Here is a 26,281-nt window from a genome sequence, read left to right on the forward strand (position 1 = left end):
ATTTATCAGGTTTCAAGGGATCTGGTTGAGTTTTCTTTAGATCAGGAACCTACGACAGAAGAAACTGGCTATTAAATATATCTTTAATGTGAACATACTGAACCATTGTAATAAACGGCCAGAATAACTTGGGAGCCACATGTCTAAAAACACAAGTAATGGAATGACCTCTATTAGCATTAACCTCAGCAGCCCCACAAACCCCCTCCATATATTGTCATGAGTATTGTACAGGTGGCTGGGACCGAAACAGAATGTCAGTACATAGAAAAATAAATACAGTTTGCTAAAATGAGGGCAAAATTCTTTTATCAGTGATTGTACCATTAAAAATCACGTTTAAAAAAACTTTTAAGAGGCTTTTCATCTCTTTACATTAGATTGAGTTTCTCATAGATCTAGGGAGGAATACATAGAATAACTTTTACAGAAATTACTACCTAAAAATATACAAGCACAGACACAAACATGAGGAGTAAAGCCAACAAAATGATTCTTCATAAAACATAAAACAGCACAGTGTAATCAATATCTAAAGAATCTTTACATGTAGCTCCTTGGTCTGCAGCTTTCTTAATTGTGATTAAAAACATTTCTGGGAAACTTAAGTTAATACAAAAGTCTTTTTTTTTTCTTATTTTACAATCCTGTCAAAACTTGTTTTTTTAAAATATTTTTGAGTAGCAAATTTGTTTTCTGTTTCTATGTTGGCTGAAGAGAGGACCCCCAGATAGAGATTTCAAGACAAAGCAAACAGTTCTGCAATGACAAGTCAACAGATCCAAACCAGGCGCTTGATGGAAATTTAGCAGGGAAAGTGGTTTCCAGTGTGCTGCTTTGGACTCACATCAAACAAGATGTAGTACAGTATTAAAAACACTAGCCTCGTTCTCCCCAACCCGTTTTCTAGCACTGAAGCCAATGGACCTGGTGACAGCGTGATGTCTGACACAGATGGATGACATTATATCAAGCACAGACTTACATGAAAGTTATTACCATCACAATAAGAATGATCTAACAGCAATACTTATACATTAATATACTGCAGGTTTCAGATGTTTTACAGTTCTTACATTAGCAATAATAGAAAAGAAAAAAAAAATACACCGTCAATTCATAAGAAAAATAGATTGGAGTTAATAGTGGAAAACAGTGCAAAGAATATTCTGGGGTGTTTTTGTTTGCTTGCTTGTTTTAATCTGTTTATTTTTTAGAAATTGTTTACAAAAATAAAAAAAGAAAATTCAAAACAAGTCTAAAACATAGAAAATGAAAACACACTTCTGTAGCGTCTGGTGCTCTGGTCCAGACATGCTGCGTACCACCTCTCTCCAGTACCTCAATGTTTTATGCTGTAGTTGTAGGTGAGTATATGTGTAAGTGTGTGCATGGTCTGGGTGTATGGATGTGTATGTGAGTGTTTCAGTGTTTGTGTGTGGTGGGTGTGTGTGTGTGTTTAAGATTTAGCGTAGTGGTTCTCAACTCCGGTCCTCAAGCTCCGGCACTGTACAGGTTTTTGTTCCAACCAGGTCCTACAAAAACAAATGATTGAGTTTTTAAAAACCGAACGTTGAATTTTGATACTAAGAGTGCACACAGTTCTCTGCAGCCTGCAAAAAAATAAGTTAAATAAAAGCTAAGCATTTCTTCCCTGTGACATGAGCACAACAGAAACAACGAGGTGCCTCGTCGAAGGAAAACGCACGCCCGAGAGACCCGAGGTTGGAACAAGAACCCACTGACATGGACCGCCATGGCGAGCACTCTGACAACTTTGGCTCAAACGCTGTGGTGAGCAATGATGGGGGGGTAAACACACATTCGCACACACCGCCACCCCGCCAGTCTCACCACACCTCTAAGAGGACTGACTGGAGCCGAGCAGACAAGGGCCAAGGCTGAGCACCACTGATCATGTGCAACAATGTGAGGGAGCGAGTGGGATTCTGCCGACACTGTCCTTCATGTGACAGCACAGAGCTTTTACCAGTCCATCAGCTATTATCCCTTTCCCTGACCACTCTCCTTTTGTCTTCAAAATAACGTTAAGGGAACAAAACAAACAAAAGTTAATTGAACAAAAGTGCTCGAGGCCTCCCTCCCTGACTCCTCTCGCTAGTGTGTTGGCTCAGGTGGGTCCCAGTAGGTTTTTTTTTTAAGCATTGAAAAAGGGGCTGGCTGGGACCACAGCGCTCTACTGGGACGACTGGGAGTTGTCATTCTTGCTCTCCTGACTGGAGGGAGCCTTGTTGTTCCAGGGCGAATGTGCCCCCAGTGCAGGCGAGCTGTTGAAACTGTCCTCATCCTCCAGGCCATTCGCCCCATCGAACTGCGTGTTCTCCAGCCGCGTGATCAGACGCTCGTCCTCGTCACCAAACTCCCCTCCCATCAGTGTGGGCTCTCCCACCATCATCACGTCCTAAAGGGGACAGCAAGGGCCGGTACATATTATCCCCATAATACAGGGGGGTGCGCGGAATGACTGGCTGCACGGACGAGATGTAACTGTAGCGTTTTTCTGCCTACTGTCTAGTTGCAATCTAACTTGGCGTTACAAATGAATTTAACTACTGAAATGCATTAGAAGTGGTAATTCAAGCTAGGTTTTAGGGACCAAGTGTTAAAATCTTGAGGAATTAAGTGTCCTCTCATTCTGAACCCAATCACATCAGGACAATGACAGTTCAGTAGTCCATGTGGCCCTGACTCCCTGCCCCTGTTCCGAGAACCAGGGTCAAGGGCCCTCCCTACTGGCCAGCAGTGGGCATCCCTGATCCTTGAGTGCTGCATCAGGGGGGGGTTTTCATTCCACCTCGGGTCTCGTTCGCTCAATCAAGCAACCAAATAAGCAAAGACCGCAGTGCTGTGTGAATCGTGCGCTCTGATAGACTTAGTGGTAACTCTTAAAGCAGGCTGACACAGCAGATTTAGAGAGAAACCTAACTGTCCCACTGGAGATCAGAGCAAGTAAACCCTACCCCAAAATATATTGCATAGAGATGGAGGCCATGTGTACCTTGTCTATATAAACCCATAAACCTGTGGCCCCAGAGGACCAGGGACTGCCCATCACTGGTTCACATCAGGGGGTCTGCTAACTAAATCTACTCATTCTTAGTAGTATTACAGAAATCAACCCCTACATCACCCCAAACCCCACCTCCAGACACTATCTCTACCCTGGCCTGTTGCTACAACTACTTCTAAACAAACTAACAGCCCCAGCTATCCCCCTTACACTCGCATATAATTCTCTAACCTCCTTGTCTTTCTTTCCAGCCCCTCCACCCTCTGTCCTATTCTTCCATCCCTTGCTCAGCTGAACCTGGGTGGTGCAGATAGAGGTCAAGTAGATGTAATGCTTACAGGTACCTGGCTGGAGAGTGAAAAGCTGTTGGCTGGACTCTTCTTTTTACTGTTGCTGTTGTTATTGCTGCCTCCGCCAGAGCTCACGGTGCTTCCACCAGACACCTTCCTTTTCCGCCGCTTGTTTGGAGCTTGTCTGGCTGGCTCAGCTGCAAGTTGACAAATGGGTAAGATATTCATCATAAATTAAGTTTTTAAATCTCTATAAATCAGTTGTCTCCAGGCTTGTTGCAGACAAGGTCACACAATTTCATCTTGATTTGTTTATGAGTTCTCCATAGCTTTATGACTGTCAGGGCAACCATGCAATAAATTCTGTGGGAAATTTCAGAAAGGTGTGTGTGTTACCTGGAGGTGCTACCATTCTTTGCCACTTTTGGAAGAGGCAGGTCTTCAGGCAGTCTCTCGGGCTCAAGCTGTAGGTCTTATGCCGGGACATCAACTCTTGCATGGGCTCCAATATCACACATAGCTTTAGGAAAGAAAGAGAGGGACCCAAGAGGCATGTAGGTGTGTTAGCAGCTTGTTGCATGTGTAGCTGAGGTTACGTGAGGGAGTGGTCAAACACGAAATTTGCTTACACGGAGGTAGTTGAGTGTGGAGTTGGACAGCCCACATCTGGTGATATTTTTAGCCAGCTGGTCGAGCATCTGGGGATCCTGTGATTGGGTTAAAAGCATTGAGATAAATAACTGCATGTATAGTTTGTGGATTTGAATACGTGCGTGTTTTTTCAGCTACAACTCACATGCATAGCCAAAATGCTCCTCGGTAGGACCTCTCTGTGTTGTCTGATGCTGAAGTGCCACGTCTTGATCCTCATCATGTCATCAAACATGAACTCTAGGTACAGGCGGCCCTCCACACAAACCTTATTACAAGAGAGAAATAAAAGTGAAACAGGAACAAAAAGTAGATGGAAGGCTACACATTTTTCATCCAAAAATAATTAACTGTACCTGTGTGAACATAGGTTTGCCGTTTTGGGTCACCATGGTGCACTGGTCACAGTCGAGAGACACAAAGTTACTGTGGAAGGATTCTTTTGGATGCTTCAAAACATAGAACAGCTCAGTGGCGCCCCCTTCAAAAATACTTCGAAAGTACCGTGGAATCAACGTCCGGCCAATGGCTGCAGGTGAAAATAATAATGTAATCAATAAACCAAATTAATACCTACAGATGATCAACACAGTCAAATCAAAATCACCCACATGAGGACAGTGGAATCACACAGACATGACAGAATAAACTTAATATAGAACATTAAGGATATACACAATGCCACTGACAGCCAGTCCTTATCGTTGAATAACATGCTCAAGTGTTACTAAGCGTGTAATTAAATATAAAATAAAACAAAATAACATAAAGCACATTGAACTTTAAAGACAGGATATACAAATCATGTACAGAAAATTATCAAAAATAAAAAAAGAACCAATAATTTTCTTTATAAAGAATTTCTTACTATATCGTTTGGGTCCATCTTCCAGACAGAAAGTGATGGTGAGCATGGCATCATCCTCAAAAAACTCTGTAGTAAAGGCATCCCACCAGAGATTGTCACAGTCCTGAAAAAAGAAAAACCATGGTTACACTTACGTTAGATGGCATCCAAGTCTATTGCAGGAAAGGAAGTAGAATAGATGCTAAATGTTCTCTGTTATAATAGTTACATATCAAGACTAACAGGGGCTGTGTTTGCTATAAAGAGGTGAGGAAGTTACATAAGACTACATGTATAAACAAACATAGTGAATGTAGTAATACCACTAAAAAAGAAGAAGCAGAAGCTCTGGGTTCCCCAACTTTACCACTTCCACAACCCAGACCATCTAACTTATCTTCTTCCCTACAATATGGTCAATAGACTCTTCATTTGTGAACCACTGAAAGTTTGCAAAATATGTAAGAACATGTGAGTGCTTTGTATAGTCATCCACATAAATGCCTGGGGCTCTTAAGAAATAGAAACTGTGCGGCGAAGAAGAACACAGTTGAAGGGATTAACTTCCTGAATCAGACATGCTACTTTTTAGACATTAGCAGTTTTGTTGGACATAAAACTGTTGGCCTAATCAGGCTAATGTGCATGTATTTTTTGTTATGTGCATATAAAAAGCATGACTCACAACATCTACTCAGCTGTGCACTCGGGCATATAAACAGTTGGCACTCCAATTACGTTTTAGCCAGGTTGATCAGATAATCCTATTAGAGCCTGAATGTAAATTAAGTCAGTGAGTTCTCAGGCTTAATTTCTCACAAAATCCCTAGCATGGTTAGCTACACATAAACAGCAGCTGGGAGGGAAAATCTGGAGACATGGCGGCAGTAAGTAGTTCACAGGAGCTGCAGCAGACAATGGACTGTAACCAGAACCAACTTGAAAATGAAACACTCATGCTGTGTATCTGTACAACAACAATTTGGTGTCGAGTTCTTATCGCCGCCTGTGTGAATGAGGAAGTGACTCGCACCTCTGTCCAATTCTGTAGCCTTTTGTTCAGCTCATATATCCGGTAATCTGTCTGGTTCCCGTACGGTGTGGGTCTCCTGAAACACAAAACAGGGGAATTCAACACCGCTGTCCAAGTAACATCAGTGGCTTTTCTTCACCCACAGTTTTAACAAATTGTATTAGGCAGTCCCAAAGTTAAGTCAATATCAGGTAAATATAATGAATACATCTTATAACACAAAAACACATAGCTTCAACACTTTTTAATTTTTTTCAAAACAAAACTGTAAATTCACTTTTCAGGTGTCAGCGTACTCACCCCATTCCAGGCTCCATGTATGATGGGGGGTACATGGGTGTAGGCCTAGGAGGAATGAAAAAATAGAAATATTAGCAACCTGTTTCAAAGAAACACAAATAACATCATGCAAATGTATCTTTAATACCTTTTTTCAGATATATCATATATCATGACCTCTAAACATTTATCCGAGAGTTTATTCCATTGTCACTATCTAAGATGAAGTGATCAAACAGTGAAATTAGTGGAAAATGCTCCACTATAAAATATCATTAAAAAACTTCATTTATAAAAATAATCAGCACCTAAAAATACATTTGTTGTAATTTCAGCTCCTAGTTAAGTAAAATGAGACATCATGAAGGTAATAAATTCTATTTTCAAAATACTACATTAATTCGAAAGATGCCCTAGTTTTAGAAGTCTTTTCCTTCTGACAGTATAACCCAGACTTACCCCACATCTCTGTCCAGCATAGCGCCTGGGTGGAAGGGGGGAAAGCTGCCGCCGTTGGGGGGCTCCTTAGGAGAGTACAGCTTGAATGACTTTGACGAACAGCCTGCACACAAGCACACAGCAGAGGAGGAGGAGAAGAAAAAAAAGAGCAGAGACTTAGAGGAGATTTAGATTACTTTAGATTTAGCTCATTCAAATCACAGCATCATCTAAGTAATCTAATGTTGGATGATTTTGTTGAGATTTGCTCAAATAAAAAGCCCACTGCCAAAACAATTTCCTGCTGCTTTCATTATCTAATGCGTCTTCAATCTGGTAAATGGACAAGAAAACAAATCATCGTGGGGGGTGGGGGGAAGGGAATATTTATTAGCCTGCAGAAATCTGAGAAAACAATCAGTGAAATTGGTGGATACAAACACAGGAAGTGCCTTGGTATGTTCTTTGTGTTCTTGTACCATTATAGTGAACCCTCTTCTCTGCATACAGCCCCATGAGATACCAACCATGCACTGCACTGTGTGTGTATGTGTGTCTCCCCCTTTAGTTGCCTCTACCACCCATCCCCCCACTCGCTAGCCTGGCTGTTGTTAACCCTTGTCTGCCCAGATAAGCCATTCATTCTCAAAACAATTCAGGACTCTGAGAAATCTATTCTGCATCTCTACTCAGCAGACCTCACACAGACAGCGGCTGCATGTAATTAGGGCCAACCCAAGATGTTTTATACCCAAGCAGGCAGCGGCTGACTAGGATGTCTGAAGAAAAACAACCCTTGGAAATTTGACCCAGTCTGGCCCATCACAACCACCCTACAGTTGGCCCACTTTTTTAGCCCACTTTTCAGCACAGATAAAGACAAACATTAAGTCAGCTAGAGCAATTTCATGAAGGGGCGATACATTCATAATAGAGCGAATAGATACTGGCAGCTTTGAGATATTAGAAAATCCTGTCTGCTCGGGTATTAGCCCCCTCTGTAATGTTGTTTATGTGAGCACTGCTTGTAAATCTGATATTCCCAACAGGCACCTGAAGGCAGCACAATATTAATTTTGTAAGGCACAATTTATACACAACAGTCGGTCACTGTCAGCCTGGCATATAAAATGGCGATTGTATCAAATTAAACCCGGCAGGGGGGTGGGGGGGACATGAACATCCAACATGGGCCACTCTAATGCAGGATCAAACCTCACTAAGCTCCATCTTTTAAGCTTTCCACATCACTTTTGATGAACCCCACAGGCAGAGTGCTCGACAAATACTGGCTGGGACAGATTGAGGCAGAAAGAATGCATCCGTGAACTCCGATGTAGGCTCCTGGAACAACCCCGCCTTCATTTACTCTCGCCCTTTTATTCCTTGCATTGGCATACACGCGGGAGTCATGGCAGGTCATCCTCTCCTCCCCATTACGATGGGGGTGAACCTGCTCAGGAGCACCCAACAATGGTTCTCTGACCTATGGGAGCACCCCTGCCAACACCACCAGTCATCAGCCCCAGACAGCATTCAAACCCAAGTCGTTCAATTTGATGCACATTGTGCAGAAAACAAATTCGGCTGCGACAAATACATGGAGATATCTTAATTTCTTACCACACATTGTGCATTCACACCCTGCAAACTGCTGACACATGTATTTATTTAACCTTGCATGAACAGCAACACGCACCCTAACAAGAGGCCAGGCAGGAGGACCCACACTGACATAAACATCTAATTTCACGGACCAGGCATCACATCTTGAGTTGGGGGCCCATATGACAAATAGAGATGAATGACTCCTGCATCCTTTAGAGAGGAGAGTCTGATTAAAATCACTTGCATAACCACTCAAACAAAGGCTAACTTTAAATAGTGGCTCTTTGGTCCAGTTTAGACCGCCCAAACTGTTCACTGCAAACAATGGAGCAGCATCCAGAGGCTGGCCCTCAGCCAATAAACCATCCAGAGCAATGTGCGAACACACATACTTGCACAGCACACTGGGGTCAACGTATTGCTCTGACTGTGTGCATGCACAGCCGACATTTAGCAACACGACAGCATTCACTTTGGCACACAGGACCAGGCGTCAACTGAACCGCAGGGCCGCATTCAGTGAGCGTTTGCAGGGGACGGTTGCCATTGCTAAACTATTAAAACCTAGCTAGTTGCTAACTCCCCTTAACGACGCCGTCCACTCATTAATTACCGTGCATGTTTAAAACCAGTTTCGGCGGCTTATCATGAAGCGGTGTTGCTGCTGAAGTGTGGCGGCTTTAAGTTTGAGTTACCTGCAGAGAAAGGTCCACCGAATCGCGGTGTTGCCCAACACCTCCGCTCGGTGTTTCTAGCCACCTAGCCTCGCTGCTAGCCGGAGCGGCTGGATGGTGAGAGCTCCAGCTCCGACCGGTGAGAATGCAGTCCGAGGATCCCAAAGAAGGCGGCAAGCGGCGGGCAGTAAAACACTCCAACTAGTTCCCCTGGTTTCTGTCAAAGTGCAATCCCCGACTAAACGTTTTAAATGTCATCTGTGTGGTGGACGGTGCTACCTATCTACTACTACTACAGGACCCTTTGTTCCTGCCAGCCGAGACACGAACAAACAAAGGCTCCGCCTCCTCCAGGCTCCTCCGCCCATCCCGACTCACAGACCGGGACAGACACGGCCCAACCCACGGCCCTGCCTCCCTCACAGGGGCCCCGGTTTGTCTTGTCCGGGACCCATGTGTGCACCAGCGGGACCCACAGTGGCACAAGGTGGGTCCTCTATGAGAGAGGAACACCTTTCAGCCTACTGCATCCCTAAGTACAGTTTTTACAGCCGGCAAAACATATTCAACTCTGCAGCATCACACTTTGTATATTCAGTATCAGCAACTCAGTCCAAACCAGCTGCAAAGTATACTTTAAGGTAAAAGTACTGAAAATAATGATTTTAATACTTTATTTTGATGAGATTTGTTTTATTGGCATTCACGTGAAACAGAGACAAGGGTGTGGTTATAATATGCATTAAAAGGTCACAGATTAACAGGAGGGAGGGATTAACCTACTCTTATTCCACTGCATAAGTCACAAGAGACACAAGAGAACAAATAACAACAAAGACTTCATCTTCATGCCTCCTTGGTTCAATAAAAATAAATGAATAAACATGAGGATATGAGAAGAAAATACAAAGATGGGGACAGCAAGAGTCAGAATAATAGTTATTTATAATGTAGAATAATAATGATTAATTTCTTTAATGTTGCAGCAGGAGGGGGTTTATTATGACTGTTTATACTTCCTGGTGGCTTGTGAATTTCATCAAGGGATTAATCTTGATCCATAATATTAATTCATAATGTGTTTGTTGGTTATATTGTCTGAAAAGTAACTAGTAACTAAAGATATCAAATAGGCCTTAATGTAAAAGAGTACCTCAAAGTGGGTGCTTGAGTAAATGTGCTTGGTTACTTTACCCAGCTGCAGACATGCCTTTAGATACGACCAATTACTCCGCTGTCAGATTTATGACTTTATCATTCAGATGGCCATAAATTCAAAAGTGACACCTATTTAAGGATTTTCCCAGAGCACATTAAACATCTACTCAGCAGAAACCATCGGACCTCTCTGGCTTGTTCTCGTGGTTCCGCAAGTTAGTTTAGATTTAGGGAAGTCTGTATCAGATATGGCGGTGCAAGAAACATCAGTCATCGCCCAGGCTGAATTGATTTGGTCATTGTGTTCAACCGCAGACCAAAAAAACTGGCGGGATTATGTCCCAGGGAGTCTAAGGACATTCTTCCGAGCTGGTGCAATTCTAAAAGCTTTGTATGGTCAGGGCTGTAAAACCTAATTCATGAGGAATAATCAGCCCTGAGGAATTAAGTCATGACGAACTTGATTTACCGGGGCTGGAACTATGTGGACTAGCGCTGGTCATCCACTCCTGTACAGTACATCCTGACTTTAACAATCCCGAAATGAGAAGTAAACTGCCTGATCGAGGTCACATATCCCTCATTAGGTGTGATTCAAACATTCTGCTCATGCTAACACAACAACTAGTTAATAATTCAAACCAACTTTGTTACAGCTTATGAAAAATGATTGACTTGGCTGATGACTCAAATCCTTTAGACCGCAGTCCTGAGCCTGTCATAGCCTCAGATTATGTAAGGGTATAATCTGCCGCTTCACTTTTAATCAATAACCACTCCAATGTTTACAAGCAATACATCTGAAGGCTGGAGGACCTTTTGCGGTCTTAAAGTGCTTTTAAAGCTCAATTTGTCAAGGCTTTCACTTGAGCTGCCAGTCATGTTTGTAGAATTATATAAGCAAGAAGTGCGGCAGGGAGACGTGGACAAATGCAATTCAGTGAGACAGTAAACACATCTGAGCCGCACCAGTCACTCTAAGCGCATAAAGAACACGTCAGACAGAGATCGAGCAGAGATGCACAAACAGTATCCGCTGCACCATCAGATCAAAAATATCTTCTCTCGAATCATGTTTTGCGTCTTTTAAACAGAATCGAACAATTCATGTCACTGCATGGACCTGGAATTTCTTGTCCTAACAACAGCTGGAGTACATTTTTCGTCTCATCAGATTGTCCCATCCCGAGTGGAACCCATTCTGGTACCAGCATTGTTCAGCTAAAATGCTGCATGCTGCATCACTTGGTTAAACTCTGGGAAAAAAAAGAAACAACCCAAAAGGATTTTCAGGTAAATTAACTGTGTTCATATCTACAGAGCTGCCTTTGTAGTTACGACAGAACATAAATTATGAAGCAGCTACAGGAGGGAATAAAAGAAAAGACCAAAGCTTTTTGTTCTAACACAGGCCCAGATCTAGGATGATTCCCCAGCCTGCTGTCTGTGCAGTGTTGATGGACTGACACCAGGAGACATGTGATAGAACAGCACCTCCCTCTGCTGGCAAAAGCTGCAAACATCTTCCTCATGCTACTCAAAAGGGCAGAATACAAAAGAATGAACTGTATCTAGGAGTGCATACTGGGCCCTATTCACCACTATGGTTTCATAACAGGGGGCTCTATGTAACGTTTGTAGCGTTTCACATGTGTAAATTATATTTTTATTTACTGTATGTGAGCTGATTGTAACTTGACATGAAAAATGAGACTTTTCCCATCTCTCTCAGTTGCCTGAACAAGCCAGTTGACATGTTGTTTAAGTGGTTTAATGCTGCTGGACTGTGTATTTCTTTGTGAAGGTTGGATTTTCTATGACAGTTCATAGGACGCGACCTTACGCCTCGTCTCAGTGGGTCTCTTGGCTCTGCTAACAAAAAGCAACAGCAGCTGAGATTAGTTTAGAATTGGAGTCCGTTATCATTAACTAACGACCCGCTTCCAGCACAACACAGAAATGGCCCCTTCAAACTAATATTAGGGCTGAACAATTCATCAAAACATCACTGAAATTGCAATATGGCCAAATTCAAGATTCAAGAGGACACCTTTGATGCTTTTTAATTTTTCCCCCCTCTCTCTCTGCTCAGTGTTTCACAGAGGTCCTGTGCATGTAAAAGATCTGGAAAAATAAAAAAAAGTCAGAGTGTATGCCATCAGAAGCTCCTCTCTCCCACAGAAAACACTGCTCCTGAAACACGAAACACTCATGTGTTATTTGAGCATTACAGCATGTAAACCTATTCGAGAATTTACCCAAAATGAAATCATGAACCTGACCATGAGTGCTGTGCCACAGAGATGCCCTAGCCCAAAAAAGGAAGATGATTTAAATATTCATAATTTACATTTCCATTATTATCATGTAACCCCATCTTTAGCTTTGTGTGCCCTGTCCATGATTATAACAATGAGTATCTTTCCCATGCACAATAGGCTTATATTTTACTACTAGCCGATATTATCATTATATAAAGCTATTAAAGACGGGCCGAATGGAAGTGGGGATTATGTGGCACAAAAATATGGGATACTGCATGCATCGCTGCGGGAGTGTTTCAGTTCCGAGAATTGATTTCATCTGTATTCAGCAGGAGTCACATTGAGTATGCACATAGACAGGGTACCTAGCAGGCAGCGATAAAATTAAAGGCTTCATCAGAACACGGCAGTCACATAAACGAAGAGCTAAGTCCTATTTTTGGTCACCGGAAAACTGGCCTTCTACGACACAAGATGTGATGTGCCCTCTTGTATTTATAGATACCCAGCTCCGAAGGCCACTTTACATGTGCTATTTTTATGCAGCGTTAGAGTGCGTATACAGTAAAATGCCTTCCATGCATAGTCGAGGGAAGTGACATTTTAGCTGCTAATACAGAAAAACATCAAATAGATCTGATTTTTTTCATTATTTGCCCTGAAAGCATTTTTCCGAAGATGCACCGTGTCTGTTTTTTGCTGTTCTGCAAGCGTCTGACAGAGATAGTGACGCGGCGGAGGGAAAAATCTGAAGACAGCGCTGTTGAGCGGCATGTTCAGATTCCTGTTGCCGCTTTTCTAAACGCCACAGCAGAGGCACAAAACTGTCAGGGAAACTGTCGTGACACCTGACTGGTAGTGATAGCAACAAGGCAGCAGACAGAGCGAACACGGACTGCGCCCAGAGGATGCTGCTGTGGCTTGACAGGAGGAAGTTGAACCGCATGTGTTCGAGATAAATTGAAGGATAACCGACAGAAAGCTGGTAGGCGAGGGTTGCTGTTGTGGCGATTGCAGTGATAGAGGTCAATGTTCTGAGTGCAGGGGGGAATTAGCCAATCCCCGAGGTGCTGTTTTAACTAAAACTTGGTCATTTTTGTAGCTTCTCTCGCTGTGTCCTGGAAAAATGTCTAACCCAGATTCAAATCTATAATGTGATGTAAAAAGGATTTAAAAGATAATGCTGCACAGCTCAGTTTTAATGTCTGCTCTTAAACTGAACACCAGAGACTGCAGTGACAGTGTTATTTAGGGACTGATCTTGGAGCCGCTCCACAGATTGTGAATAATGAAACAACCATGACACAGCACTTGATTTCACTGGAGCGTGGACACTCGTTCTAATTCGCAACATGAAGCCCTTCATTCAAATAACCCTTGTTTCAATGCCACGTCTCAAACACCGACTCTGTCAGCCTAATGAGTCAGTCTGCCGCTAATTCCATGTACAGATCCACCTGCCGACCTCATCAATTCAAGCCTCGGTGCTCTGATTCTCAGTTTCATGAGGCACTTCTCTGAATCCTTTTTCGGCAGCTTGAAAATATCAACACTTCCCTTGAGACTGTCAAGACTGTCAATGCGCCACGCTTATTCTCTTTGAACAATTCATCTCATCAACCAGAGGCTGGTTGGGCCAGGATAAAATGTGGCAATTAACGTTTTTGCAGACCACTGGTACGTTCACACTGCTGTAAGTGATATTTTTGCATTAAAGTAAGTGTTAAATGGCTCTATATTCCAACAGTAATCACTGTTATATAGTATTTGGCCGGTAACCCATGTCTCCCCTCCACCCATGTATGCAGTTAAATGGAAAATAAATGTTCTGGTATCCCTGCCCACGTCATCCAATCAGGACAGAGGACTCCATGAAGAGGCGGTCCTGTCTGCTTGTGAACATGCAGAGGTTTTTCTGCAATGTCTGGCATCACATGTGGTGACGTCATGTGGTGACGTCAATAAAAGGGAGGGCAATGCTAACTGCAATATGGACAGATAGTTAGTCAAAACGAAAAATAACACTTACAGCAGCTTTCATTTGTAAACAGTTTGTAAGTGTTAAGCCACTGGATATTTTTAAGGAGATCTTGGAACAATTTCCAGTCGCATTTCTGGTGACAAGCAACAGATATTTTTGACAGGAAGACAGGACATCTCCAGCCGTGTTTGCAGCAACAAAAAGCCCGTCATGATCTGTTCCTAGCCCTTACCAAGTGGTTTTTGTGCTTCAGCCTAACTTGACCATGACCATGTTGTTGCAACTTAAATCAAAAAATAGAACCTAAAGAAATGTAAAGTTTCAACATATCCATGATTTGCAGCAACATTAGACTGTCAACATTCAGTCGATTCTGGCAATTAGGTTGTTAATTCAAAATACTTTTATTAAGTCTAAAAAAAAACCCAAAAACTATGAATCCGGTTAATGATTTGTAGCTATACGTACACCTGTAAGCCTTTTGAACCTACACACTTGCACGTACACACGGGTGGCACAGAGCTATGGCAGACAGCTTTCAAACAACTCTGCGCCTGTCCTCGTACCCTCTGTTTTCAGCTCTGCTACCATCTGAGCACTGTAACTGCCAGCTTCTGCCTCAGCACTGAACATGCTTTCATGTTTTAAAGACTGCGGCTTGCACATCCCTCACAAATAAAGGTGTGCTTTGATAGGGAAAAAAAACAAAAAAACATTTTCCTTCCCACACGTTTAGTGTTCTCCCCATCCTCTGCCTCCTCCCGGCCGTGTGGCACATGGCAGCTTTCCTCTGCCATCCTGTCGGCCTGCAGCAGATGTGACATCACTACAGCTCTTCTCCACTCTGCACCCCCCTCCATCTCTCTGACTCCCCAGCATCTCTGTCTCCCACGCATTCCTTCTTTCTCTCTGCCTCTGCACACACAGCCATTTTGATCTAGCAAACAAGATCTGAGAGACTCACTAGGGTGGGGAGAGGAGGGGGATGAGGAGAAGGGAAGAAGTGAAGAACTGAAGAGGAAAAGAAAGAGAGGCACAGGCTTTCAGTGCAGTGAGATAAAGCCGAGCCAGTCGTGTTGTTGTGTAACGGTAATCAAAAAAGCCCTGGCTGTTTGGCTGCCATCTTGGCTCTGCCTTAAGTCACTTTTCTCCAATCAGGAGCCATGTGACTTTCTGCATGAGGTAACACCGCTGCTACTGCAAAAGGCAGTGAGCGAGGGATGCGGGAGTGACAGAGAGGGAGGGAAAGGGGGAGAGAGGGTGAAAGAGGAAGAGGGGGAGAGTGAGAGATGAGGAAGGCAGAAATGGGAGGGAGGGGTTGGAGTGAGATGGGTGAGCAGAGGGGAGCGCATGCTTGAGTGGGTGCATGTGAGAGTGGGGGGGGGCCATCTTCAGCTCACAGGCAATCTATTTTTACCATTTAGTTGGAACAAAGGATGTGATTGGCTCCACTGTGTTAGGACGGATCTCCTTCATGTGGGGAACAAAGCCCTAAAAAGGCTGATTCACCAGCAAAGTCACAACAACAGCAGGATGTCACTGAAAGAGAAAGACATGAGGAGTCCGTCCTTTATTATGGCTCGCATTCTGTCACATGCAAATATGCTCTGTTGAGATTCCTCTCTTCTACAATGCTCTGACCTAATAACGAAACAAAGACCAGATGAGAGGGGAGAGCGATGTCAGAATCAGAGAGGATTTGTTTTTCCAATGCAGATTCACACACAAAGGATGGGGAGGATCTTCCAGTCCGCCATCGGAGAGGAATATAAACAAACCAGCCTTTCGAATGTAACGATTTACAGCGCAGGCACGGAAAGGGAGAGAGAAACCGGTGTTGATCAATGTTGCTCGGTGGTTATCTGTGAGATCCACCAGCCTAAACTTGTCCCAGCAGGCTCCTTTGTGAAGGTGTGCAAGTGTGCATGCATGCTGTACATCTGCACGCATGCCTGCATGTGTAAACCTGCACATGGCGGACCTCTCTGGTTTCCTACCTCTTTGCCCCGTACATCCTTCATAAACATGTGGATGTCATTAAAAAGTTTCTGCTGCACACTTAAGTCTGTCAACAGAGGGAACGAAGGAGGGAGAGAAACTGGAAAACTACAGGAGAGAGAGGAATCAAGATAGCGGAGAGGAGGAAACATCTGAGGGGAAAACATCAAGCGGAGGCCTTTTCTAATTTTATTCCATCTGATAGCCGACTACCAATGAATCAAAACAGCCCCATTAAAACGATACTGACACCCTAATTCAATCTGTCCACTCTTAGATCCCCCTGAGAAGACGCTACGATTCAATTTCTGTCTGTTACTTGCTCCCTTGTTCTTCACAGAGCCCGTCCCCTGGCACCACGAGGCTGTCACTGTGCACAAGGCAACCGTCTCTGTAGCCCGCCTGCTCTCACTGGGGGTATCGTTAAAGAGAAATTGCTCCTAAGTCAAAAAAAGGATCAAACACTCCATGGGAGAGAACAGATTACAAGATCTACCGGATAAAAGCTGGCAAAACATTTTTGCCTGCCAAAGACTGACATGTACAGACAGACTGAACTAGATCTTCCCTCCTCTTGCTCTGACACGGTAGCATGAGAGCAGAGCGTGGAAAGCCGAGTGACAATAAGTGAACCATCTTTTATGTAACCTTTATCTAAGGAGTCACAAAAAATGCAAGCAGGCAGGAGGTCGCAGTGGCAGAGAGCTGTCATTAGCAGCTGAACTCCAAGCAAATTCATTTAAGGTACACTATGTAGTTTTTTGGGGAGGACGTTTTAATCACAAGACAAAGATCTTTTTTATGCTGAAACAAACTAAATAAACAAACTCTCTTTGTATGTGTAACTGAAAAAAGCTAATTGTCAAACTGACCTTAAAGGACAACACAGTGTCAGACTGTTTTGCTTTGTTTATATGTGGCGGACCCTGCCACCGTTCTAGATTCAAACTGTTCTGGGGACCTTATTTTCCTCTGAGAACAGCTTGTTTATTCAGTAATGGACAAAATTAAATATTTCTGATTTGTATTATCACCTCATTAATAATGTAAATATTCAAATTCCGAGCCTCAGTTTCTTCTCTACGGAGTTTTGCATAGTGCCCCCTTGATGAGCGCCATCATTAATGGGTTTCAACTCATCTAGAGAGACCAGCTTTAGTAAAGCCAAGTACTTCTGTCCCATTCACTCCTGACCCATGGCACAAATATGAAAAAAACAATTCCCGGGACAATAAGCTGTGGTATCCGCCAACACTTCTGGATATGTGAGAGCAGAAACAATCAAAAGCAGGCTTTCAGTGGTCAGACAGAGAAAGAGAGTGAAAAGAAGTGCTTATTGATATCTCACTCTCTGTGTATGTGGCAAAACTCAAAGAGCCATTGATCCGCTGCACAGCAAGCTAGCGTGACTGAGAGGGTCTGCTGAACAACTCAATCCTAAAGTGTGGTAGCCTCAGTCCATAACCTTGTTTTAGGACATGTGTCGAGAGTGTAGCACGGCTCCGTCCAACACACACATGCGCCCCGCACAAACATAACTCGCACTCGCACAGTTGGCCCTAGGCGGCTTTGCAGCACTTTTACATAAGTCATCTCTCTGACAGCACCACTGAGCACGGAAAGAGGGAGACGAGAGGCAAAGGGAGAGGGAGAAAGAGTGAGAGCGGGCACTCACCGGGACAAGCGCAACCTCCAACAGACATCTTCTCACATGTTGGGCTCCGCTCGGAACGAAACAGCTGCACTCAGTCCACACGCTGCTCGCATGGGCTAACTCTGAGGAAAAACAACACGGACGGAGGGGTGGAGAGATTAGAGGGAGTGGTACAAAGCAGGGCATGTACAGCACAACTACACTCCTCTCTCTCTCTCTCTCTCTCTCTCTCTCTCTCTCTGTCAGAGGCAGGAAGTTGGCAGTGCTGCTCTAGCTGCATCATTAATGGGCATATTGCAACACAAGTGGGAGGGAAAATGAGAGAGGAGTGAAATGGGAAGAAAGAGCCTTTACGGTATGCGAGACTGGAGTAAGTTATATGGAATCAGGCGAGGGACTGTGTGTGTGTCTGTGTGTGTGTGTCTGTGTGTGTGTGTGTGTGTGTGTGAAAGGGAGAATGCAAGAGGGAGGCAATTAGAGCAAAGGAGAGGAAAAGGAAGAAAATGCACATGGTGTGTGTGTGTGTGTGGCAGTGATGCATCGTCCATTTTTTGCCCTGCGCTGCTGTGGGAGATAAACATACTCAGTAGGAGCCCAGAGGCAGAGGGTCATTACTGCCGAACAAACACACACGCACAGACACACACTCACTCACACACCCTGCCTCGTGGATGACAGATTTCCATCTCTCTTTCTGTCTCCCTCTCTCGCTGCTTCCTTCTGTTTTTCCACTGCCGAGAGAAGCCTGGTGTTAATCACTACAGACAGTATCGATTAAAAATGCAAAGCCCACCTGGAGCGCGGGGACACTGGAGACCCATGGGAGGCAGGAAAGTGCGCGCACGCACCAATGTGCACGCGCTCACACCCAACAGGAGCTGCATGTAAACAGTGTGACTGCCGACTGTTTGCCCAGCGGCCTCTGCCTCTTCCCTCTCTTTCCTGGCTTTTTAATCTTACTTCACTCTGTCAATTTAATCTCCTCACCCTGTTGGTATTACCTTGACCTTTTCTGCAGCTTGACGCGGCCTGATGTGATTTTGTTTCATTTCCTTTCCCTCCACCATGTCTCTGGTTTCCCTTCCCGTCCATCCCGTAACTTCTCTTGGCTCGAGCGAGCCCGCTCTCCGAGCCAATAATCTCATAATCTCACACTTCGCTACACAAACACACGGGCGCATAACTGACTCCCATGAGCTGGATGTCTTTGTTGCTCGTGTACCTGATCCTGTCAGATGGATAACAGACTGAGCCATGTCATTGAGTCAGTGGGACTGAATGCAGAAAACAGTGCAAATAGAGCTTCAGTCTTAACAGACTGCCAGTACATTCAACTGTCGCTCAACAAAAATGGCGGCCCAGAAGGTAACTTTACAGCTGCCATTGGTTACCTTGAAAGATTGTAGAGCAGCTAATTTGATTAAATAGATAATATGATCTAATTCCTTTTTGAATAAATCTCATATTGTGTCAGCTGTTCATGAACTACTTCTTTAAACTCTATAAAAACTAGTTCAAGAATGGGCAGGTGGCAGTTATCGAAACTATGTTGAAATAGGCCTAGTTAGCTTAAAAATAATGAATGAATGTTAAATTATTTAGCTAAAAGCAATGGATAAATTGTTGAAACAAATAGCTCAAAAGTAGCCTCTGCTATTAGCCATCACTAAACATTTAGCCATAGCTAAATGGTTGAAGTAGGCCTAGCTAGCTAAAAAGAAACAAATAAATGGCTGAAATAGTTAGCTAAAAGTAGCAGATAGGTGGTTGAAATGGTTAGCTATGAGGAGCCCAATGAAATTATTATTGATGAAAATGGCTGGCTAAAAAAGTAATGGATACAAGGTTTAAATATAGAAGTAAATGTGATTAAAAATTGGTGTAAAGCTAAACTAATGCATGACCTGTTCCAGTAGCTAAAAACAGTTGCAAAAGTAAAGCTAAAAGTAATGGATAAATTGTTGGCTTAGTTGGCTAAAAGAAACTGAAAAAATGTGAAAATGCTAAAATAGAGGATAAAGTGTACCAATGGCTAAAAGTCATGGATGGATGAGTAAATATTATGCTTCTTTCAGTCTAACTAGTGCAAATGACAATTGTTAAGTAATATTTATAAAAATGTTGTAAAAATATCCATATATCTATATTTTATATAGTTATTAGTGTTAAATACTATCTGGTTGAAAATACATTGAAATGCTTGCATTTATAACGAAACGCGATGTTCCTGTGATGTGACGGATTGCGAGTATTAAGGGGCACTCTGGTTCATCTGACAGGCACGCGGGGCTCCATTAAACCACCAGTCTAGTATATCCATGTATCTCCTGCACTAAAGGAGCCCCCCCGAGTGGGTTCAAGCCTTGTGTAACAACCTCAGAGTCACTCACAACCAATATACTAACAAAAGACAAACAACTGTCTCGGCTGAAACGAAAGCTGACAGGCACAATCCCCATACACCAGCGCACTGGCAGACGCATCACAGTTAAATGTCATACACGGTGTCAGACACTGTTCTCAGGACCGAGACACAATGAATAACCCTGCGGGCCTCCTCTTCTTTTCCCCTTACTTGTCTTCTCCCCCCGTCTTTTCATTTCCCCTTCACACACTTTTTTTTTGTCTCTCTCTGTTTCAACAAGCTCTTTCTCCCTCTCTCTCTCGGAGTCCTCTCATCTCACGCCGCTGTTCTGTCACCACTCGACCCTTTGTGCGCCTTTGTAAGTCGGGTTTTGACATTTACAGAAGATTCTGCTACTGTAAAATGGTGAACTCTGGAACAAAGGCAGATGCGAGAGATACAGAGCGGCATCCCCGGCGCTGCAACAGAAGGGAACAGAGGAGATAAGAGCCAGGGAGAAGAAAACAGAGGAGGGGTGCGTGAATGTGATTTGGGAAATGGCTTCTGTTTCCAGGAGCGATTAGGCTTTGAAGCTGAGCACTTTACCACTGACTGCACTGTCAGGCACGCTCTCCATCCTCTCTTCCCCTTACTCTCCTACTCTTGCGGATACAGAGGTTCCCGCTCTGTCAACACATCGGCACATCGCTCCGAAAGCGCTCTGTGAATAATGAAGTTCCCCCCTCTGTTCGCCTCCTTGTCTCTGCTGTGGGAACATGCAGCGGCACCATAACACTGTGTGACAGACAGCAAAGTGACTGCTCACAGACGCACTAACTGCCTGGCTCACTATCACGCACAAATGCACTCTTAGCATGTTGTCCTTCTGACAGCAGACGAACACTTGCTCACGTGCGCTGACAACACTGTGTCGTCTTAAAATCCCCTACAAAAATCCTCAATAGGCTCCGGGTGGCATGCTTGTTATCTCAGGTGAGTTGATGCCATCAACGCTTACCTCTCGGTCTTTTGTCTTGCAGCTGTTCTGATGCCCCCCCCCCCCCCGACTCCTCTTCCTCTCCTTTATTTTCTCTCTTCTCTACACTCTCTCACACAGACAAACACTCTTAAACATCCTCCATCGCGACGCTTACCTTTGTCTTTCTTCTGCGCCCACGCTCGCTCGAAAAAAAAAAAAGTCCGCCTGGGTCAGCCACGCAGATGAAACCAAGCTGCGCCAGCGGAGAGAGAGAGAGAGGGAGACTGTGATCAGCAGATGCAGATAGGAGACACAAATGGAGGGGGGGGGGGAGATCTAGCAGTGTGCAAATTGGATGATGAGAAGGAAGGAAGGAAGGAGGGAAGGAAGGAAGGAAGGAAGGAGGAGGGGGGGAGAAGGGGGGGGGCTCTCAGCTGCACTGGTATGAATATGACGCAGAGGCAGCAGCCAGAGCCACTTCTCTTCTCCTCTCCTCACTCCTCTCCAGCCCCATCCCTCCATACCCACCGCGAGAGAGAGGAGAGAGGGGGAGAGAGGGCACTGTATCCATGGCAACGGCAGAGCAGTGGTAGGTAGCAGTTAGGAAGTGTGTTGGGGCACAGTGGTGCGTTCCTCTCATTCTCCATCTCTCACACACAGATGAGGCTTGCTAGTCCGTCGGCTCCGACAGATGCACGGCACACACAGCATGCGACGTACCAAAGAGGAGACGTGAGCGGCACTGGGTTCATCTGGACCTGACAGGTAACGAGAGGCACGCATGCCTGGGCCAGTCGTGCCTTCCAGACTACCTCGGGAACGTGACGCCGAGGAAGTTCATCCTGCTGTAAATGTGAAAAAAGATGGCAGGAGACTGACAGCATCAAGAAAAGGGGAGTTACTTCAACATGAAATATTGATTCAAATCATGCAGGACAGGGATGATGTGAAACACTGCAAACGACAATTCTGACAGAATACGAATAGTGTTGACAACTTCAGTAGAAGAAAACTAAACAAAAAAAAACAAAAACATTTAGATATAAATAATAAATATGAAAAACTTCTCCCACAAATCTACCTGGTGTTACTTGTTCTACTTCTGACCACGTCTTACTTGATACTTGTTCTACCCAAAAGACTGCACAACAGCCGCTTAGTGCTTTCGTGCTAAGCAATGTACATTTTTTCCCCATACATCCACACCCATCAAGAGCCATCTGGGGTCAAAAGTCTTTCCCAACCACTAGGCTAGCATTGTTTTGATATAAATATTATTCGCTGTGACAGATAACTCAAACTGCCTTGCTCTTCATAGGAAATTCATGTTCAAATGAAAGGCAGCAAGGGACAAAATTGATCAGTGAGACTCATAATTGCTGCCTGAGGGATTCCTGGATGGAAGCCAGAAAATATACAGCACGCCGTCACAAAAGTGCACTGCAGCAGGTCTGTAATCTGGAGCGTCTGTTGTTTGGACGCCGCTCGGCAACAAGTACGCTTTTTCAAATTTAGCACAACGCGTGCATGAGTTCACCGAAGAGCCAGACTTTCCGGCTTAGCAAATGACAGTGGGTGATTACACAGAAGCGATTTAATTCTTCACGCAGCTGAAATAAATGACATTTGATTTGTCAAATGGTGACACACACACACACGGCACAATGGTAGACCACAGTGTGTGTGTATGTGGTTGTGGCTGTGCTCACCTCTAATCCATTTCTACCTGTGGGACACAGGGAATAGCCCATGGCTTTTCTGTGCCATGCAGTACCGATCCTACCGAGGAACATATCACCCCCACTTTTGTATTTGACCCAATTTAATCCCCACCTCTGTGTTTCACAGCCTGTCTGCTTGTTCACTACTCGTACCTTCCCTTCGTGTATTACACCCGGTAACAAAAAGGAATCCATCAATGTCCTTTATTTAATTTACCTCCGCAGCTCTGAGGGAAAACAATTTTTCTTCTCAGTGTGATTTCAGTTAGTCACAGAGTGATATTCCCTTTTGAAAATGTCTTTCTGCATGTGGCTTGCTCCAAGTATATTTTATAACATCTAATCCAGAGAATTGGACCCAAAAAAACTTAACTCAAGGTTCACTTACTACATTTTTTCCAGAGCTGTCGCCTCTTCTCAGAGTCTTCATCAGCTTCATCAGGCATAAATGATAGGACACTCTGTCTCAGTCCAAAAATGGTCTTTTGGGATGGATTCATTCGGCTCCTGGAAGACAAAGAATGTCATATTGATTTTCAGGTTAAGATGTGCAAAAAGAACATAATTCGTGGTCAGCATTGTTCAAAATAAAAGTGTGTTTCCAGGGGCAGAATATTCAAGACAGTCTATATAACTGAACAGCGCCTCCTGAAGCTGAAATGTATAATTACAGAGAAATATTCAAACCAACTCAGAAACTCTCTTCTATCTACTAACACTGACCACTGCGAGCTGCTGGTCATACCAGGCCATGTAAGGCAGTAAAATGTCACCCCCTGTGCATTAAATTCCTGTATCAGCAAGAAGATGAATGTGGGATTTTTTCACAAGTTTCTTAGCCCTGTTTTAACCTGAAAGTTTGTTTGTAATTTAGATTTTTTTTTAACACATAAGAACACACAAAAAAATCAGAATCTGATTAGGTTATATTATGCAGCTGATATATTCACTTCAACGTTTATGCAAGAGTCCCATTAAATTTACCCATCATGATATTAACACAGTGTGCTTGAAACAAAAACTCTCGCGTGAACACTATGACTGCCACTGTTTGACTCAACAGTGTGAGAAAATGTGAGAAAAACTTTACAGTGTTAACATGTTTCCTGTCAGAAAGCATGTGTCATTTCAGCATGGCACAGGACACACATCAGTTCAGAGGGCAGAGAACTCCACCTAAATGGTGTTTTTTCACTTCTGCAGAACAACATAAGAGTGCTTCAGTCCTGAAGAGGCCTCTTTACTTCCCTGTTTCCAAGGACAGTGAAAGCACAAGCAATTAGACTAAAACTGTGGGAGCGAAACTGCCAAATATGGAAAGAACCAAGAAACTAGTTTATGCACAGCCAACAGAACTGTCCTGTCAAAAATGGCAACAAATTTGTGCTCTGAAATACAGGTTGGTTTTATGTTTTCCTTGAATTTTTGAGGGGTGTCAGCCTTTTACTTAACTTTTGTCACCACAAAATGATTTTTATTCCCATCCAGTTTGAGTTTTCTTTGCTCCTGCACTGAAGCAAAAATAAACTGCAAAACTAAAGGTCTCTGATCCTGAATCTTACTCTCAGAAGACAGCAGCAACCTATGTGATGCCACTCATAGCACATCATTAGAGCAATGTTTCCCCTAAAACACAAGTAACAAAGTTAGTTACTAAAACAAATAGATATTAAAGACAATTCATAATAATATAAATAAAGGTAGGTAGCTATATCTGAATTGTTGTATTTAGGTAATTTCAACCACTATGTCAAGTGACAATCATCTGCTTTTTACATGGTCAAGACTCTTAAGGAGAGAAATGACTTGTAACATCGCATGTTTCTGTGTGTGTTGTTGTCAAGTGTGCATGTTTCTCATACTGTGTCCCTTCTAGTGTTACCATATTCCTGGAAGAGTTGTAACACACTGGATTGCATTGCGCTGTAAGGTGACTCCGTCTGACGGCTCTGCTGCTCCATATCTGTCGCTATATATGGGAGGCAAAACATCAGAAACCTACATATTTCGCCTTCCAATGGAGTCTGCTACAACTGCAACACAAACAACAGCCTCTCAAGTGTTCAAATTCACATTAGGACTCCTTGTAACAATTATTTTCATATCATTTTGTTCATTGAGTATTTCATTTAGCTAATCCCGGATATATCATCTATTTAAAACCCATTATTTCCTAGAGCCCAAGATGATGTCCTCAAATGTCTTGTTTTATCCAAAATTCTAAAATACTACATTTATTATAATAGTAAAAACAGAGATAGCGAACATTTGTCATCTTATTTGTTGATCAAGAACCAGCATATATTTGGCATTTTGCTTGATATCCTGATCAATCCAACATTTAACATTTGTGCTGGTTAATTGGTTACACTTTATAATAACCATCATTCATGAATATAAAATGTATTCACTAAACCTTGTTTAACAGCTATCAACTGCAACAAACAGTGAAATGCTTTCTAATATACTCTTTCAACAATTGTAAAGGTTAACTATTTACAAAGTATTCTAAACATCAGTTTTAACTTTACAATAAACAATTGTTTAATGGTATAGAAAGCATTTGTTTGTTAAAGGGGCACTATGTAGTTTGGGGGAGGAGATTCAAACTCAGAATTTTAATATTTACAGCATTAATGATTTAACAATACAAACTCAGTAAACTCAAATATGTATTTCTTTGATAAATAAATAAACAAGCTGTTCTCAGAGGAACATAAGGTCCCCAGAACACTGTTTGAAGCTAGAAAGGTGGCAGGGTCTGCCACATATAAACACATTATGAAACTGTGTTGTCCTTCATGGTTCACTTGTTTTGTTTTTCATTTGGTTTATTCAGTTACAAAGACAAAAAGTATGTTTATTCAGCTTATTTAGGCATACAAATGGATTAGTCAATGAATATCGTTCTCTTCTAATTAAAAATGCCTTCCCAAAAAAAACTACATCTTGCACCTTTAACAGTAAAACAAAAACATTATCAACTTGAGTCAGTTAACTATATATCAATTACAGTTACTGAGGGGCTATTCATTGATTTTCCGTCGATGTTTCTAGACTAACTTTGGCATGATTGGAGCAAGCGGTTTAACCCAACCATAGCTCATATTTGTATCAAGTGATTTATCAAGTTTATCTCATACTGTAACTTCTCACCTGCATGACTCCAAGTGATGGTTCGTACCCTGTTGTTAAAATAAAGACAAAATGTGAACATTAACATCGCTTGTGTGCCTGCTGTGCATGTGTGTCCTCAGTTAAAAAGTAAAACAGTCGGCCACCGCTCGGCAGCACAGAGCTCCTGGACCAGTCGAATAGAACTACAAAAACA

At 43.2% G+C, this 26,281-nt stretch overlaps 1 protein-coding gene across 6 annotated transcripts; it reads right to left on the reverse strand.

The window, feature by feature from the left end:
- Positions 1–292: 292 nt before the first annotated feature.
- ldb1a (LIM domain binding 1a) lies at positions 293–26,246 on the reverse strand. Of its 6 annotated transcripts, none has more exons than XM_037122953.1 (16): positions 26,107–26,246; positions 24,833–24,919; positions 23,339–23,457; positions 21,950–22,074; positions 21,405–21,482; positions 17,928–18,028; positions 6,591–6,693; positions 6,153–6,197; positions 5,853–5,928; positions 4,841–4,943; positions 4,329–4,501; positions 4,118–4,240; positions 3,951–4,028; positions 3,718–3,841; positions 3,370–3,518; positions 293–1,535 (listed from the first exon to the last, which is right to left on the reverse strand). In XM_037122953.1, exons 6-16 carry the CDS (start codon positions 17,953–17,955, stop codon positions 1,482–1,484), a joined length of 1,056 nt encoding a protein of 351 aa, XP_036978848.1. In that variant the 5' UTR covers positions 17,956–18,028; positions 21,405–21,482; positions 21,950–22,074; positions 23,339–23,457; positions 24,833–24,919; positions 26,107–26,246; the 3' UTR covers positions 293–1,481. The 6 variants fall into 6 exon arrangements, with proteins under 6 accessions (XP_036978848.1, XP_036978849.1, XP_036978846.1 ...); XM_037122954.1 differs by having other exon boundaries at positions 3,376–3,518; positions 26,107–26,235; XM_037122951.1 differs by lacking the exon at positions 293–1,535 and adding an exon at positions 1,542–2,422 and having other exon boundaries at positions 3,376–3,518.
- Positions 26,247–26,281: the final 35 nt, after the last annotated feature.

This window comes from Acanthopagrus latus, chromosome 15, assembly GCF_904848185.1.
Source record: "Acanthopagrus latus isolate v.2019 chromosome 15, fAcaLat1.1, whole genome shotgun sequence".
NCBI classification, from domain to species: Eukaryota; Metazoa; Chordata; class Actinopteri; order Spariformes; family Sparidae; genus Acanthopagrus; species Acanthopagrus latus.